Source organism: Sus scrofa, chromosome 3 (genome assembly GCF_054392235.1).
Source record: "Sus scrofa isolate SSC_HxYL_T2T_F1_AM1 chromosome 3, Sscrofa_HxYL_maternal_Yorkshire_Landrace_v2.0, whole genome shotgun sequence".
NCBI classification, from domain to species: Eukaryota; Metazoa; Chordata; class Mammalia; order Artiodactyla; family Suidae; genus Sus; species Sus scrofa.
Window position 1 is genome coordinate 121,629,595 of NC_139385.1, and position 19,403 is coordinate 121,648,997.

The following is a 19,403-nucleotide window of genomic DNA, read 5'->3' on the forward strand; positions in this document are numbered from 1 at the left end:
TCTGGAGGAGGAGAAGGAAGGAGAGGGGGAAGAGGAATGGAGGAAGGGCGGGGAGGGCTCTTTGCTTTTCTCAATGAAAGCAGAGTCTTCTGCAGATTTACATAGGAGCCGACCTCGCCGCGCAATTGGCTGGCGAGTGCGAGCGGGGCGGGGCGGGCCTTCGTGGGCCCTGCAGCGGCAGAGAGTGGGCATTCGAGCCCCGCCCCCGATCCTGCCCCGCCCCCTCTCGGCGCGCGCTCGCGGCTCAGCCAGCTGCAAGTGGCTGGCGCCCCGGCAGATGCGTTAGAGCAGCTCTGGGGGCGGTAGCAGCTGGCAGCCCCGCTGTCACGATCCTGAGGGTCGCGGGGCACAGAGGCGACTTCCAGTCGCTCTCTGGCCAGCCACTGAAGCCGAGAGAGCTGCCGATGGGTGAGGAGGGGGCAGCAAGCTTTCGGTCTCTCCGGCCCTGAATGCTTTCACTCGGCTGCGGCCGCTGGGGCCGCTTTGGTGCCTCAGAACTCTGAGACCAGACGCTGAAGGAGAGCAAGGACGCTGCAAACTTGCGCGGCGGCAGCCTGAGCGTCCGTTCCTCAGCGCGGTCTCGGTTTAGGTCCAGAAGTTCAGTGAGTAGTGCAATCGGAAGACTTCCCACTGCAGAGGGTCGCAGGAGGGTGCGCGCGAAAGCAGCTGTTGCCCTCGGTTCCCTCTCAAGACGAGGAAGAGGAGCTCAGAGGAGCCGAAGGCAGCTCAGGAGGCGGACCGGACAACAGACCAGCTCGGAGCCACCTTTCACAGTAGGAAAGTTGCAGAGGATTGAAGGCCGCGCAAGAGAGGACAGACCACAGCTCAGGCCGCGGGGGGCAGGAGAGGACGGTACCCAGTTGCCATCTCTCTTTAACCGTAGTCGTCTCTCTCATTCCAGGCGCAGTGAGCTGCAAAACCCGGGGCGCGGCACTCCGCGAGGCGGGCGAGAGGCACAAGGTCCCAGCTGCTGAGCCCTTTGCGCTTCAGGGTCTCTTGACACGCCCCTGAGCTTCCAGCTCCGTTTTACTGAGATTACTGCTTGCCTCCTTGCAGTTGGAGGAAAGAGAATCGAGTGCACAAACCCCCGAGATCAGGTGGAAGGAGCGGCTCAGGATCAACACTGTTCGGAGCCCCTTCCCATTTAAGGGAAGCGGAGGGCGAGGCTGGATCTGGGAGAGTCGGGAGATAGTATAAACAACCCCTCTCTGACGGGATGGGAGCCATAGGGCTTCTATGGCCGCTGCTGCTGCTGCTGCTTTTAGCGGCAGCCTCGAGTTCCGGGACTGGGACAGAAACCGGCCAGCGCGTGGTCTCACCGGCCATGGGGCTGGCACTGCAACCCCGGGAGCCGCTTAGCTACTCGCGCTTGCAGAGAAAGAGCCTGGCGGTGGACTTTGTGGTGCCCTCGCTCTTTCGCGTCTATGCCCGGGACCTGCTGCTGCCGCCGCTGTCCCCCTCGGAACCGAGGACTGGCCGGCTGGAGGCACGCGGCTCTCTGGTTCTCGACTGCGCCCCACTGCTTAGGCTGGTGGGGCCTTCACCCGAGGTCTCCTGGACAGCAGGTGCCAGCTCTCCCGCCCCGGCCCAGGCACGGACGCTGTCCAGGGTGCTGAAGGGAGGCTCTATTCGCAAGCTCCGGCGCGCCAAGCAGCTGGTGCTGGAGCTCGGAGAGGAAGCGATCCTTGAGGGCTGTGTAGGGCCCCCCGAGGAGACGACGGTGGGGCTGCTCCAGTTCAACCTCAGTGAGCTGTTCAGCTGGTGGATTCGCCACGGCGAAGGGCGGCTGAGGATCCGCCTGATGCCCGAGAAGAAGGCGTCGGAAGTGGGCAGAGAGGGAAGGCTGTCCGCTGCGATCCGCGCCTCACAGCCCCGCCTTCTCTTCCAGATCTTGGAGACCAGGACCGGTGAGCAGCTCGTGCCCGAGCGTTTCGGGATTTGGTTTCTTACACGCATCAGTTTTCAACCGCTATTTACTAACCCTCATTTCCAAAACCTCAGCTCGCGATTCTTAGCTTTCTTTCCCTCCTTCCGCAACCCCCCTTTTTCAGTTAGACCATATTTAAAAATTTTTATCCCTGAACAGTCACTCTCCAAGGGATTCTCCCTTTCTATCTAGCAACCACTTTGGGGAAAAAGTTTCCTGGTCTTGGGAGAATGACGATTTCTACTATCTTACACAAGATCTTAGCTAAAATTGAATGCCTGTCTTCTGGGGTTTCTGGGACGTTTGAAATCCCTTTATTACTTCTGTGTTCCGAAGGCTTAGTTCTAGATCTCAAAATTGTTGTCTTTCTTCTTTTCCTCTTGTTCCTCTTTCTGGCCACCACAGGTTTGGGGAACGTGATACACTTTCTCAGAGAATATAGAACTCCTCTTCATATTGTTAAATCCCACCCAACTATGCCCTCTAAATGTTGGTTTACCTAGGAATTGCCTCTTCCTCATAAATTCATTCTATTCTCCACCCAACCCCAGGCTGCTCTCCACTCACAGACTCTTGTTCTTCCTCTCAGATGTCTTGGGAGATCCCCACGGGAACTAAGGGATAGGGGACAGGAGGGAGATGTGGAGGGAGGGAGCAAAGTTGCCAAAATTGTTTTCCTTTGAGGGAGTCACTCTGAAGCCAGGGAGAGACAGTGGTTGATTTCCCTTTCTTCCTGTGCCTTCAGTTTCTTCCTTCTAATTCTTAGCTTGAATGTCTGCAGCAGAAGATCTGGGTTACAGTCTCTGCCAGGCCTATTTCACTGCAGATCTCTCTGTTGGAGATTCCTGAAATGAGGTTTCTGTTTCATTTACTCTCTCATTTTCTTCCCATATTCACTGAGTTGGGGGTGTGTATGCAGGCACTTACTTCTAACTCTTCCCATAGTATCCTTTGCCTGGAAAACTAGGTGATTTTGAATGGACAGTTTCTCTTGTAAGACCACTGGGGAAAGACTTGCAAATAAAATATGCAGTGTAAATGATTGAGAAAACACAGAAAAGAAATCATGCTTTTAAAAAGCCTACACTAATTCCATTGAGCAAAACTCAGCATCTTTTCTGTCATTCTCATCGTCAGAAATAAATGAACTTCTTATGCTCCACTGATTACTAATGTCTAGTATTAATTGGACTGAAAGCCTTGAAAAAAGCCCATTGTAGAGCTACAAGTATCTCTCATGCTTGTCCCAACACACACATATCCTCCCACATACACCCAAGAGTCGTGCAGCAGGGATATTCAGAAGCTAAGCTTTCTTAGTCATGGCAGAGAAAACATTGGTATATGGTCCCCAGGGAAATCAAAGTCTGGATGAATATTTCAGCATTACCATTAGTGGCATTGACACCTAAAATGACCCCTTTGTGTTCAACGTTGGAGTTTATACCAGTCCATGGCAAGAGGCAGGGCCTGATGAATTTGATAGTGTCTTCTGTGAACTGAGATAGGAGACCAATACTGTTGCCTCACCATGGATACTTTTGTAAAGAACAGCTGTGCTTTAATGTTGTCTTGGCTTCTGTGGTTTATACATGCAACATTCTCTTTTAGTGCCTAATGTTTTTGTAATGGATATAAAAATTACTTCTCTGGGAATGCAGATTTTCTTTCACTTTTGTGTCTCTGAGCATCTCTGGAGATTTCTCGTTACCTCTTGTTGAATGGTCCTAGGCCCTAGCAGTCTAGATCCAGCTGTTGTCAGATGTTGGTGATGGGCAAGAGGGGTCCTTTCTGCAGCCCTGAACTTACCTACTGTAAGAAAGCAGATTGCATGAAGTAATCAGTGGTGTCTCTGAAGAGACACACAGTTACACACACGTATTCCAGTCACGCATTAGATAAAGAGTTGAAGCTGCTGAGTGGGGGAGTTTCATGTAGAGATTAGTGTGCTCTAGGAGCTGATCCGCTACTGGCAGTAGGGAAGCACAATGAACACACGAAGTCCTCCCTCAGCAGCACAGTTCATTTGGCAGCTGGACCAAGCCCTTATGCATCATTTGACACTTCTAGCAATGCTGGTTTTAGAAAGAGCCAGAATTCTGCCATTAAAAGGCTAGAAATTTTCGCCAAGTATTTTTCAGTAGGATTGGGATCAAATGATTATTGATGGGATCAAATAAGACACTAAGTGTAACTGGATGAGCTCCCCATGACCTCCAGAGAGACAGACGGCTTATTGAAAAGCACTTCAGACCTTGTGGTGATAACACTTGGAACAGACTGGACTCTTCTGTTCTGAGACCTATACTGTCTGCAGTTAGGCAGCAAGCCATGCAGGACTAGCTTCATGCCTTACCACTGCCTCCCAGCCTCGTTTAGATACAGTTCTCACTGCAGGCTCCCTGTGGAGGGAGTGGACACACCCTTCTATATCATGTTTCATGTTTGGGGCAACATATATCATTGTGATTTCATTCATTTTCTTGTGTGAAAATTAAAGCTTAGGTTCCTACCCTTGGATTGATTTTTCTATTTATCATGCTTGAGGAAATGGGTTTATTCTTTTTACATAGGCTCTGATTTATAGAAAAGGCATTTAACTCTTCTGTGACATAGGATCTTCCATTAAGCAAAGGGAAAATAGGCACAACTCAGCTAATTTTTCCATGCTTCTTCCCAAGTGACTGACAGTCTGGTTTAGAGGGGCACAGTCTTGCTGATGGGGCTATCTTTGGGGAGGGAAGAGGACAGGATGAGTCTTCTGACACCCCTTGTGTTGAGAGTCTGGTGCTACCCATTTGTCTCAGACTAAAGAGGGTACCAAACCTGAGTAGGACCATGAGAAGGAATGTGGCAAAAATGGATAAGCACCTAGTGAGGACAAAGCAATACTTTTGTATTGCTTTCACTTTGCTTTATCTGAGAGAGCAAAAGGCTGTCTGAGAGACAGCCTAATGCTTGTCTTTTTGGGTTGCTTTGAATTCCTAAATAGGATCAACATTTCAAAGTATGAAGTGTCCTCTAGAGCACCCATTCATGGAGAAAAAGTAGAGAGACAGTTGCTGGGACTCTTTGAATGGTGCACACCATCCTGGGACAGCCCAAACCTCAAAAAAGATGTCTGTCTGGAGGCTACCACACTGCCTACAACTCCACTTTATAACCGAATTTGTAGATGTTTTGACATCGTGCCTCTGTCTTCATCCAGGGAGAAGCTTGTGTATCAAAAGGGCCCGTTTTCCTCTTAATACCCTCTTTCCCACTCCAGGAAAGGGGATATATGATTTGGGACTTTACATGTGGTATGGAGAAGTCTAAGCAACTTAGAATACATGTGTGCAGTGTAGTACACCTGACCCTTGACCTCACATATCTGTCTGTCTCTTCCCATTTCATTTCTGGTAAGGGCAAAGAGAGAGAAAGAAGATAGGAAAATGGAGCTCCCAGAAGGAATATCAGTTATTACTGGAGGTGAATTGGGAGAGTTGGAACTAGTCCAGAGAAGAGCAGAGAGATGATTTAAGAGTTGAAGGGACTGATTTATGATGAGAGATGAATTAAATATATATAGCTGCACTAAGTAGTGATGAAGGGACAGGCATGTCAACAATATACACATTTCTGAAGAGGGATAGTGGCAGTGAAGGAGAAGAGTTATTTAAGTGTGACCCGCAGAAGTAATAGGATAAGACCTGCAGAAGGAAACTTCAGGTTGGATATCAGGGAAACCTTATTTTCTGAAATTGATATTCCTCTGGCTATGGAATGGAATTCCAAAGGAGCAGAAGAGTTAAGGTGAGATGTGGGTCAGACAAGCCACAGCATTCATAATTAATCAGTTCTATATTTTCAAATGTTGAAAAGCTACAACAGGCAGGAGAGCTGGGATGGGGAACAACAGCAGGAATCACAGTCTTTTGGGATACACTCTTGAGAACCTCTGGGTAGCTGCCAGCCTATACCACAGCCACAGCAACCACACCACAGCCATAGCAACGCACGATCTGAGCCACGTCTGTGACTTACACGTCAGCTTACAGGAATGCCAGATCCTTTTTTTTTTTTTTTTTTGTCTTTTTGCCATTTCTTGGGCCACTCCTGCAGCATATGGAGATTCCCAGGCTAGGGGTTGAATCGGAGCTGTAGCTGCCGGCCTATGCCAGAGCCACAGCAATGCAGGATCCGAGCAGCATCTGCAACCTACACCACAGCTCACAGCAACGCTGGATCCTTAACCCACTGAGCAAGGCCAGGGATCGAACCCGCAACCTCATGGTTCCTAGTTGGATTCGTTAACCACTGCGCCACGACGGGAACTCCAAGCAGTGCCAGATCTTTAGCCCACTGAGCAAGGCTGGGGATTGAAACCATGTCCTCATAGATATTAGTTGGGTTCATTACTGCTGAACCACAATGGGAGTTCCCAGAAAAATTGTTTTTAAGTTAATGGGTTATTCTTCTCTGTCCTCGGATCAGAGTATTTCTCTGGGGTATATGTATATCCAGTAGAGGGAGACACACTCACCCAGCACTACGCGTCTAATATGTATTTATAGATGTGTGTGGCATTGGGCAAGATAAAAGGTACCTAGATCCTGAGAAGGTGAGATCAGGTCTAGACTGGTGAACTACTGGATACCTGAAAACCCTCTGAAATGATCAGATATATAGGGCTGTTTGAAAGACGAGGTTTATCTAAATTTGGTTGATCCATTTACCAATTTACAAAAGAGAAGGAAGGTCCATGAGAAGTTTGTTTATGGGGTGTGAGAGGAGAGTGTTACCATTAATAAAAATGAATGCTTATATAAGGCAGTTTGTCTGCTGAAGGTGAGTAGGACTGGACTGTGGGTGGAAGAAGAGGGGAAAGTTGTGTGGGCAAAAGTTGCAGGCCACTGCCACTATTAGGATTACCGCCTAATAACTTCACTTCATGAGAATTTGCTCAGCCCGACTTAAAAAGGGTATTTTGCTTTTCTTTATAACTATTATTATTAATGTCCTGTTACAGTTGTATGGGACTTTGCCATTTATGAATCACTTTAACATTTATTTATTTTTTTTACTTATCTACATTAAGAAGGGCAAGTATTTGCTTTATTTTGTGAATGTGGGATAACTGGAATTCATTAATTTAATAACACTTTTCAAGGTCATTCAGATAGTAAGTTTTAGACCTGAAAACTTTCATTTATGTGTTGAAAAGTTATGAGTTTTTAGAGGATGTGGTAGGTACTGACTAGAACCACAGATCTCCTTGCCTTCAAATCAGAGCTCTTTCCACTGATTATTACAAACAACCAAAACATGGAGTTCCCATTGTGGCTCAGCGGATAACGAACCCAAATAACATACATGAGGACATGGGTTCAATCCCTGGCCTCACTCAGTGGATTAAGGATCTGGAGTTGCCATGAGCTGTGGTGTAGGTCACAGATGCGGCTTGGATCTGGTATTGCTGTGGCTGTGGTGTAGGCTGGGAGCTGTAGCTCTGATTAAACCCCTAGCCTGAGAATCTCCATATGCCATGGGGTGGCCCTAAAGAGACAAAAAGACAAAAAAAATGTAAATAGATAAAAAGCTTTACATTATCTTTGTGATAAGGTCGTACAATAAATATTTAGTGGGATAGCCATGATTGGGAAATGTTTCTTAAAATCTCTAAGGACCCAGTTTCATCATTAAAAAAAATGGGTATAGTAATAGTTCCTATCTCAAGATGTCATGAATATTGAATCAGACGATACATCTAAATCCTTAACCCAGTAACTGGTATATAAACTGCTTCATCAATATGAACAAGTATAATTTTTCCTAGAAGCAGCAGCATCTCAGCATCTGGTTATGCAGCTTGTGCATGCTACAACTCCAAGTGTTCTATATACATTTTAGTCTGTTTGAATGGTGCCATTTGGAGTTGTGCAGTCCCCATGTGTGCAATACATGGTAACCCTGGCAGAAGTTACAATACTGTGGTGGGGAACTTACTGACTAACTGTGGGCATGCAACTAACTTCTAACTTCTAAGAGATAAGAGGTGAGATCCAGGGGAAATGGGGAGATTGATCATGGTGGTAGTTTGCCTGTCTTTTCCAGAAATATGGATGAGAAGGAGGATTGAGGTGTAATATTTATTTCTACCAACTACTATCCTTTTATAGGTATTTTGATCTTAGATTCAGTCCAGAGGTTCAAGCAGCATATTTACAATTCAGTAATTTTTTTTTTCTATAGAAAGAAACCAAGCCTTAACTTTATGAAATCATGAAAACTAATATTGAGGAAGAAAAAGATACAGGCATTACAGAGAAGTAATTTTCAGATGGTGGATATTCCTTACCTGAGAGTGATCTGTGATGTCGAGGCCCCACCATATCCACTGATATGCTGGACCCCTGGCCTTTGGTAATTCCTTTATTGTAATTAGCTGAAGCTGTGCCCTTCCTGTACTTTTCTAGCCTCACCACTCATTGTCAAGTGGAGAAGTACCATACAATTGGTTAATGGACATGAGCCCATGAAAAGCAATTAAATCTTTGAGATTCCGAGGAGACGCATAGACCAAGGGCTTGAATGGGATGCTATCTTAGAAAAGTGCCTCAACCTAAAAGAGGCTATGCTTAAGCATCCACATTGTGTTTTATAGGTGGTGTTTTTTTATGAGCCATAAATTAGCCATTGCCTCCAGGAGATGCACATGGACATCATCTCCGCTAGGGAGTAGATGAAGATTAAGTGTTGCTGAGGATGGCTCTGGGTTCAGGGGTCATGTGGCGAGAACTATGAATAGAGCTAGCACAGAGCTTTGTGGATGCCTTCTTCCCTAGAACCATTGCCTTACCTCCAATCTGTGGCCAGTTTTTCCTTAATCTAGTGATGGCCTGGGCTCTTTCACACAGTCAAGGTGTGAGATAGGAACAGTTAAAAGCGAGTGTTGGCCTGGTGGTGAGGTAGTGAGGGGGTGGGAGGTACCCCAGTACCTTTTTGGGAAGCCATATTTCTCAGAACAAATTTTTTTCCTGCAGTAAATTTTTTGGTGGATCTTCCGTCTGGGCAGTTCTGAGCTTGGGTCCTTTCCCAGGGGAATTTTATCTGATTCACTTGGTGATATAGTATTAGCCATTCCAAGAATTGATAGGTCCCAGCATAGGGCAGGAGGAGAGCTCCCTTTGGTCAGATACACCTAATCATGTGGTTAATTAAGAGTTTTTGTTTTTTGAATCCTTCCTTTCTGGCTGAGTAACAACAGGTGCATGAAGAGGTAGGTGGACAGAATTCCCTGGAGTAAGGAAAAAGGCTAGAGTCGGTATGGAGAAAAAAGTATGAAAAGCAAACAAAGGAAACCTAAGCAAGCTTAAAGGAAATCAGGAGGAAAATATAAACTATTGGCTGTGTTTTCTTTTACTCTCATATATGTTTTATTCAGTTTTCATTGGAATATGGGTTCATGAGGGTGAGCATGGACAGAACTCCTTTATAGATCTGTCTACATTCTCAGCACAGATAATTAAAATAAATATTCTTTGGTGAACAGAACACTAGATTAGGAGCTAGAAGGCCTAGATTCTATTATGATATTTTCCTTTATTAGATCTGAAATCTCATGTAACTCCCTTAAACTCCTTGAGCCTCTGGTTCCTAAAGGGGATAATACAGATCTTGACTACCTCGTGAAGTTGCTATGATCACTGTATGAGATTATGGATGAGCAAGGCTCCAGTTTGGATTATTGAGAAGTCAGTATCTAAGGTAGTAGAAAAATGAATATACAAGATCATAAAATGTGCTGAGATTCTTCTTTATCTCTTCAGGGTTTCAGCCAACCCTTGGCATTAGGAGCAGGAGTACAAGGTCCCAGACTTTGAGGCAGGTCTTGAGGTTCAGTTAACAGCCGAACAGCACTGAAAAGGGGTTTTGTAGTCCCTCCCCAACTTTCTTAAAATGAGGTTCTTTCATTGAAAACAGTTTGCTCAATTCCAAACTTTTCTGAAAATGGATCTCTGGTAATGGGACATGGAAACCTGCATTTTAATGTAAAGAAAAAAAAAAGGTTTGTTTTTTAATTGAGGGATGACAACCACAATAAAGTAAATTAGGTGCATTGATCTCTGTATGGCTTGATGATAAGTCACATATACAACATCCATATAATCACCACCCAGATGAAAATATAGAACATTTCTAGCATCCCCAGAAAGTTCCCTCTAGTCCTATCCCAGCCTGTATCCACCCCCAACCAAGGTAACCATCCTTCTAATTTGCAAATCATCAAATTGTCTATTTTTGAACTTAATGTAGATGGAATCATATCATATGTACTATTTTGTTTCTGGCTTCTTTTAGTCAGCTGGTTTGTGTGGGATTCATCAATGTAATTGTGTGTACCAGCATTCTTTCTTTCTTTTTCTTAAATTGCTGTATTGGATTCCTTCATATGATACCATTTATTTATGCATTTTCCTATCAAGGAATTGGGACTCATGAGAAATCAAAAGTAAAAGGTACTATTCTAAGTAATGGGTAAAAATAAGCCAAAGACCTGGAGTTGAAGCCCTGCTCTACCATTTACTGGCCCAAGGCTATTTTCTTCTTTTAACTTCAGTTTTCTTATTTGTAAAGTGAGAAAAATAATACCCATCTCCCAGGGTTATTGTGAGAATTAAATAGGATAAAGCATATAGTAAGTTCTGATACACAGTTGGTATTCAACAAGTATTAGTTTTTTCCCCAGTTCTTGATTGTTTTTCTTCTGTTGGTGGCCAGAACGGATACTTCAAAAGCTTCCTAAAGCAGGGAAAGGGGGCCTTGTAACCTGTGAGGTCATTAACTCACAGACAGAGAAGTAGTAATCAAGGACTATGTAAGTTAAGAGTTAAATGTGATAACTCTTAATGGATATATTTATGAATAAATAAAATAATTTTAATAAAAAAGTATTTCTTATACTATCTTAAAATATTCAGTGAATAAATAAAAAATATAAAAATTCTTTAGTCTTATATTCAGGTAAGTTAAAGAAGAGAGAAAAAAGTATAAAGGGGACAGATAAAAGAGGGCAGAAACATAACCACATTTACATCGAGAGAGACAAAAATGAGAATGGCAGAGATAGTAAGTGGAGAAATTGAGGGAGATGTGTAAGAAGAGGTAACCCAGGAATATAGAAGGCAGGAATTATCTTTTGGACACGGAGATGCATAGATACGTAAAAAGAGACCAAAAGAGTGACAGAAAGAGAATAGGAAGAGGGGGAGGGAAAGAGGAGGGAAGAAACATTTGATTATTTTGGTCTGGAGAGAATCTTACCTGATGTCTGAATTTATGACAAACATTATATGATGGTTATTTTCAATTGTATTGAAGTATAATTCACATATAATAAAATGTACCGATTTTAAATGTACTGTTTGATTTGTTTGGTAAATGTATACACCTGTGTAACCACCTTTCTGTTTAGTATATAGATCATTTTTGCCAACTTCCAAAAGCTTTTTGAACTTTTGCAATGAATCCCCTGTGCTTCCTGTTATAGGAAATGCCTGATTTGATTTCTATCACAGTAGATAGTTTTGTCGTTTCTGGAGGTTCATATAGATAGAATCATACAGTGTACTCTCTTTTGTGTCTGACTTTTTTCACTTAGAATTTTAATGCTTTTAAGATTTTTTTGGTGTAGTAGTGTTGTTTCTTTTTTTATTGCCGAATTGTCTCATTGTATGATTATATGGTTGACCCTTGAACAACATGGGTTTGACCTGTGATGGTCCACTGTGTGGATTTTTTTCAACAGTAAATGCTACAAAATCCACAGCTGGTTGAATCCATCGACGTGGAACCACAGATATGGAGGAACTAAACCCTGTATTGGAAAGGTCAACTATAAATTATGTGCAGATTTGCAGCTGCAAGGAGGGTGGGTGTCCCTAACTTCTACATTGTTCAAGGGTCAACTGTATTACAATTTGTTTATCCATTCATCTGTTGATGGACATCTAGATTGTTTCCAGTTTGGGACTCTCATGACTAAAGCTGTTATGAACATTTTGTGTATAATTCATTTTGTGAACATATATTGCCAATTCTCTTAAATCCATATGGAATTGTTAGATTTTATGGTAAATGCATGTTTAACTTTATTAGAAATAGAAATTTTTTTCCCACCGTAGTTGCACCACTTTATACTCTCACTAGTAATGTATAAGAGTTACTGCTTCATCCATATCCTTGAAAATACCTGTCAATGTGTGGTGGCATCTCACTGTGGCTTTAATTTGCATTTCTATGTATTAGTTATCTAATATTGCTTGGGAAATCACCCCCAAAGCTAATGGCTCAAAATAATAATAGATAGTTTATTATCTTTTATAGTTCCTATGAATTAGGACTTTGGGAACATTTTGACTTGGCGATTCTTGCTTGGAGTCTCTCAGAAGATTGTAGTCAGATATCAGCCAAAGCTGCAGTCATCTTAAAGCTTGAGTGGGACTGCAGGATTTACTTACAAAGTGCTTAGCTCACATGGCTGGGAAGCTGATGCTGGCTATTGATTGGGTCTCAGTTCTTCACCAGGTGGTCCACAGGGCTGCTGGAACATCCTCATGACATGGTGTTTGGCTGCCCTCAGAGAGGGCATCTATTGAGATGATCATATGGTTTTTCTCCCCCCACCCCCCATAAATACAATGAATTTCGATGTATCTAATTTTCAAGTGTTAAATTTGCTTTACATTCCCTGGATAAACCACACATAGTCATGACTTATTATCCTTTTTACATCTTGTTTGGATCAGCTCACTAACACCTTTTGAGGATCAGCTCACTAACACCTTTTGAGGATTTCTGCATCTATGTTCTTGAAGATTACTGGTCTAGTTTTCTTGGCTTTGACAGGTTTGGTGCCTGGGCAATGCCAGAATCATAAAATGAGTTGGGAAGTTCTCCCTCTTCTGTTTTCCCTGAGAGAGAATTGTAGTTTTTTCTTTCTCTCTTTATTTGTAGTAGAATTTGTTACTGAAGCTATCTTGCATTGGTATAGTCTTTGCTGCAGGGGTTTTAATTACTAATTAGATTTATTTGGTATTAATTATAGAATTATTCAGAATATCTGTTTATTTTTGAGTGAATTTTAGCAGTTTGTATCTTTAAAGAAATTTGTTCATTTTATTTACTCTGTCGAATTAATGCAAGCTAAGTTTTTTTAGTATTCCCTTATTTTTTCATGTCTGTAGGGTCAGTAGTGATGTCCCTTCTTTTAAAATTGATGCTGGTAATTTACATCATCTTTCTTTTTTCTTTGTCATCATTCTAGCTAGAGAATGATTGATTTACCAATATTGATTTTAAAAAACCCAACTTATGTGATATTGATTTTTTCTATTATTTTTCTTATTTAAATTTCATTAATTTCTGCTCTTATTTTATTATCTTTCCTTAATTTTGTTTGCCTTGGATTTAATTTGCTTTCTTATTTCTATTTTCTTAAGATCATTGATTTGAGAATTTTCTACTATTTCTAATATAATTATGTAAATGCTAAAATTTCTCCCAATAACTGCTTTAGCTGCATCATACAACTTTCATTATGTTGTAATGAATTTTCATTTACATTCAATTAAAATATGTTCTGCTTTTCCATTTGGCTTTCTCTTTAACCCATGGTAATATATAGGTACGTTTTATTTATAAATATTTGGAGAATTTTCCAAATATCTTTCTTTTACTGATTTCTAGTTTAATTCTGATATGGTCTGAGAACATACTTGGTTTGATTTCAGTTATTTAAATTTGTTAAGGTTTGTTTTATGATGCCTATCTTGCTGAATGTTCCATGTATGCTTGAAAAGAATGTGTTTTCTGTTATTGTTGGGTGGAATGTTCAATCAATGCCAATTAGGTCAATTGGGTTAACAGGTTTTTAGGTGTTTTATATTCTTTTTGTGTGTGTGTGTGTGTGTGTGTCTTTTTAGGGTTGCACCCACAGCATATGGAGGCGCCCAGGCTAGGGGTCTAATCGGAGCTGTAGCCGCCAGCCCACGCCACAGCAATGCCAGATCTGAGACACATCTGTGATCTACACCACAGCTCATGGCAACATTGGATCCTTAACCCACTGAGCAAGGCCAGGGATCAAACCTGCAAACTCATGGTTCCTAGTCAGATTAGTTTCCGCTGCACCATGATGAGAACTCCTATATTCTTTTTTTAAATGGTGTTTTATAGTCTTGATTTTCTGTCTTTTATCTATATATTGCCAATAGAGGAGTGCTGAGGTCTCCAGTTTTTTGTTTGCCTCTTCTTTCAGTTCTATCATGTTTTGCTTCTCTCTTTTGAAGCTCTATTATTAGGTGCCTACTCATTGAGGATTGTTATGTCTTCTTGACAGTTTGACTCTTTTATTATTATGTTATCTCTGGTGATATTCATATTTTAAAGTTTACCTTGATATTAATATAGCTTTTTTTTTTTACTGGTGTTTGTATGGTATATCTGTTTATTCCGTCCTTTTACTTTTAATCTATGTATTTATTTAAAGTGGATTTCTTATAGAAAACATACAGTTGGATTTTATATGTTTTTTAAAAATTCAGTCTCAAAATATCCACCTTTTACTTGGTGTGTTAGACCACTTGTATTAAATATTATATTTGACATAGCTGGCTTTAGGTCTACTATTTTAAAAATTCCCCTTCCTCTTCTCTTCTTCCTCCTCCTCCTCCTCCTTCTTTTCTCTTCCTGTTTTTTGTTCTTCTCTTATCCATTTTATGACGTCTTAGAGTTATTTGAATACTTTTTAGTATTTCAGTTTTAATTCATTTATTTTTTTGGCTATTATTATTTTAGTGTTTGCTCTTGGGATTTTATATATGAATAACTTTCATAGTTTGAGTTGACTTTTTACTACTTTAAGTAAAATAAAGAAGGCTTACAACTATGCAGTTCCTTCAACTTCCCCTCAATGTTATATTTGTCATATGTGTTTGTCTGTGTAACTTAAAATCCTGCTAGACAGTATTTATGTTTTTTCTTTCAGCAGTTATTTATGTTTTAAATAACTTAGAGGAGAAAACTAGTCCTTTATATTTACTCAGCTACATACCCTTCTCTAATTTTTCTTTCTTTCTTAAAGCTCCAGTTTTCCCTATTTTATCATTTTTGATCAATCTAAAGAACTCCCTTTTGCATTTCTTTTAGAACAGGCATTCTGGTAAGAAATTCTCTTACTTTTTCCCTTATCTGAATGTCCTTTTCCCACCTTCATTTATAAATTAAATGTATATAGTCTTTTTAGGGCAGTACCTGTGGCGTATGAAAGTTCCCAGGCCAGGTGCCAAATCACAGCTGCAGCTGCTGGCTTATGCCACAGCCATATAGCATTGCCATATCTGAGCTACATCTGCAGCCTACACCACAGCTCACAGCAATGCCCAATCCTTATTAACCCACTGAGCAAGGCCAGGGATCAAATTTGCATCCTCGTGGATACTAGTCAGGTTCATTAATGCTGAGCCACTTTGGGAACTACTATAGAGAATATTTTTACTGGGTACGAATTCTGGGTTGATGGTTCTTTTCTTTTTGCTTTTTAAGAATGTTGTTCCTCTCTCTATCCTTCATAGTTTCTGATGAGCATTCTGCCATTAAATTGTTCTTCCCTATATGTAGCTATTTTCAAGATTTTTTTCCTTTGGTTTTCAGAAGTTTGATTATGATTAATCTGTGCATGATATTTTACTTGACTCTATCCCATTTGCAGTTTGTTGAGACTCTTGACCTGTAAGTTTATGTCTTTCATGATATTTAGTTAGTTTTTCAGCCATTATTTACTCATTTTTTTGCACTAATATCTCTCTCCTCCTTTCTGGTACTCTGATTGCCTGACTGTTAAATCTTTTGATATTGTCTCACATGCTCTTGCAGTTCTGCTAATTTCTTTCTTCAATTTTTTTTTCATTCAGTTCTGCAGTTTGGACAATTTCTATGATCTGTCCTCAAGCTTACTGATTTTTTTGTCATATTTGTTTTTCTATAATTTTTTCATTTTAGATATTTTTTCAGCTTAAATTTTCCATTGAATAAATAATTTCTGTTTACATACTGAGAACCACCTTTCCATCTGTTTTCCAGAATGTTTACTTTTGCCTCATGGAATGTAGTTGTAATAGGTTCTTTAAAGTCTTTGGTAATTTCACCTCCAGTCATCTTATTTTTGGCAGCTGTTTATTATTTTTTCCTTCAGAATTGGTCACTTTTTTTTCTTTATATATTGAGTAATTTGAGGTTGTATCTTGAAGATTTTGAATATTTTTGTTGTTTGAGTGTGATTTAAACCTTAGATTTGTTCTTAAAGCCTTTGTTATGTTGCTTTGAGTCTGTCCATACCTGTGCTGCTCATGGATAAACTAGAATCCTGGGCCAGTTTCTTTACAGAATTAGCATATTTCCTTCTCCATTTCTCTCCTCTTTGAGATTTCTTCCTTAAACTCACAGTTTTATCCACTGTACTTCTGTGGCCCAGCTTTTGCAACTAGGGTTGGCTTTAGGCAGCATAGAGAGATAATAGAGGGAAACAAAATGGGGGTTCCTTCCATTGTCTTTGGAGTGAAAGGCTCCTTTCCCCTAGTCCTCTGGCCTGAAAGATGTATTTTTTTATAGAGTTTCTGTTAGAACTTTGGTTGCTGACATCTCCAGCCAAGCTGACTCTTCTGAGGGCTTATCATGAGATGAGAGAAAAAGAGAAGACCATGAGAAAGAAATGGAGATCTCCCTCCATACTCTCTGGATCACAAGGCCACTTTCTTGGCCTTTTGGCCAGAAAGAAAGGATTTCTCCAGGCATTTTTAACTGTCCATACCACCACCACCACAGCTTTGCTGAGTGCCTGCATTTGGCTCACAGATGCAAATGAGAAGTAAAAAAAGAAAACTCACCTCCTTTATGGTTTGCTTTTCCACGTTTTAATTTTCTTCTTCAATATTCCTGGTTTTGTTTGTTTTTCAGAGTCTATTGATAGTTGTTTTTCTATTTTGTCCAGAAATTTTGGTTGTAAGCAGCAGTATAAATAGGATTTAGTGGGCTTATTCCATCTTGACTGCATTGGAAGTTCCTTGTTCCTTTTAATATTACTTAATCTAAAATATTTTGTTTCAGTCATTAATAATTAATTTTGTGCCATTCTTCCGTATTTAAATTTGCTCAGATTCTGTTTGCTAATAGTGTCTTTTATTTTGATTTTATTTCTGAAGATTTTTCACTGTATATTCTCTTAGGTTGGTAGAACTTAGTGTTCTATAGTTAGATGATTTACATTGTTTCTGTCAGAAGTCAGAGAAAATTTTATGTTTGTCTGTTATGTCTTTCTCACCACCATTCCATGGCTGCTTTTTGTGTTTATCAATTCGATTATAATGTGTCTTGTGGTTTTCTTTGTGTTTTTCTTGCTTGGGATTTGCTGAGAGACTTTTAGTTCTGTAGGTTTATATTTTCATATTTGTAAAATTTTCAAATGTTTTTCCCTGCTCACTATTCCTAGGAATCTAATTACAATTATGTCAGACAATTAATGTATTCTCACATTTCATTAAGAGTCTGTTATTTTTTTTTTTAGCTCTCTTTCTATATTTCTGTCTGGATAGTTTTTATTGCTTGTCTTAAAGTTGATTCTCTTTTATTCTGCAATGTCTAACCTGCTGATAAAGCAGACCATCTAATATATTTTCAGTTTAGATATTATATTTTTCAGCTCTATAATTTTTACTTTCATTTATATTTCTCTCCTCATTATGTTTGTGTTTTTTGAAAATCCTTGAATATATTTATAATAGCTATTTTCAAGTTCTTTCTGAGGCAGTCTGGTACCATGGGAAACAGCACAGCCATTAGAATCAAATTGCCTGGTTTCAGATCTTAGCCTTTAATGATTAGAAGCTGGGTTGACCATAGACAAGTTACCTAACTTCTCTGGGCTTTAGTTTCCTCAAAATGGTATGAAGAGATTAGTTCCCTTGGAAGGCTGTTGTGAGAATAAATGAGATAATATATAATGCTTTTACAACAATAGTGATTTGCACATAATGAGCACCCAATAAACATTGACTGTTATAATTTTTTAAAGTCCCTTTCTGCTAATTAAATTATTTCTGTCATTTCTGTATCTGTTTTTATTGATCAGTTTTTCTCTTGGTTAAATCTCAAATTTTTCTTACTTCTTTGTATGCCTAATAATTTTTATTAGATGTTGCATATTATAAATTTTACATTATTGAGTGTGTAGATTTTGTTGTCTTCATTTAAAGATTGTTAAATTTTATTTACCGGGAAGTTAGTTTATTTGCCCATCAATTTGATACTTTCAAAGATTACTGTCAAGCTTTGCTAAAGGAGTTTAGAGGAGTCTTTATTTTATGTCTAGTTTAACCATTGTCCTAAGGTTTGGCCTTTCTGGGGACTCCACTGAACGCCTTGAGTGTTCATTGAGGTTCTCTTCTGTTTATTAAGCTCAAACATTTCTCGACTCTGTTTGAGCTACAGAGTTATTCAACTTGCAATTCCCTCATAGATGTTCTTTTCTTGGTAGTTATTCTTTGCCCAGCCTTATGTAATCTCATCCTATGAGTGCAACTTTCAATATTCGGCCAAAGACTCAAGTGCAGTTTTATAAAGTATTTTCTTATTATCTCTCTCTAGATGTCCCTTCTCTGATCTTCTCCCCGGTAATTCAAACTCCTTCAGCCTTCTCAAATTCTTCTGTCTGTTACCTTAGGCCTGTGAGACCACCATGCTCTATTTGAGTCCCTCTTTCCTATATCAGGGCGTGATAAATGCCTCTGTGCAGAAAATCAGGGCAGTGTTAAAGCCTACCGCATTTATTTTCCTTCTCTCAAGATTATAAACCTGTGCTACTGACTATCCAATAAAAATAGTTTCTTTATATATTTGGTCTAATTTTACAGCTGTTTATTGCAGAGGGACTTGTCCAGTGTTTGAGTTTGTGTGGTGAATTTTGAGATCACAGTCATATTGGCTTGTTTCCAGAAACACCATACAGATATATATATGAGAGGTGGTCACCAAAGAGAAATCAGGCAAAGGAATTCTTTTTATGGATACCTGTAAGTTTGGAGTTTTGCCTGAGGAAATGATATTTATTTGTTTGGGTTTTTACTGAGCACTTTCTAAGTTGAATGAAGTACAATCTCTTTCTCCGAGGAGTTCACAGCTAGCTGGGGGGAAAAGGCAGATAAAGCATGCTAATAAATCCAGTGAAACATAGTGCTTGAATGGTGAACAAATGATGCAAGTGGTTATAGTGGTTCAGTGGAGGCTTGGAGAGGTCACTTCCTGCTGGGGTGTTTAGGGACAGGTTCATTCCATACCTTCAAATCTCAAAAACCATTCCCTTAAAGTCAGATAAGTTCCACTTGTTCAGTGCATGATGGGAGGGGTGAAGTTCCTCTGAGACAGGAAATTGTAGCTCTGG

At 40.3% G+C, this 19,403-nt stretch overlaps 1 protein-coding gene across 2 annotated transcripts in view; it reads left to right on the plus strand.

The window, feature by feature from the left end:
* The window catches only part of ALK (ALK receptor tyrosine kinase), an 805,341-nt gene that overhangs the window by 110,718 nt on the left and 675,220 nt on the right, over positions 1-19,403 (plus strand). Inside the window, exons 1-2 of one of the 2 annotated variants that reach the window (XM_085019698.1) lie at positions 276-408; positions 902-1,907. In XM_085019698.1, coding sequence (XP_084875824.1) covers positions 1,217-1,907 — 691 coding nt within the window. In that variant the 5' untranslated portion in view covers positions 276-408; positions 902-1,216. Of the gene's footprint in view, positions 1-275; positions 409-901; positions 1,908-19,403 lie in introns of those variants that run through there. The other variant, XM_085019699.1, reaches the window with a different exon arrangement.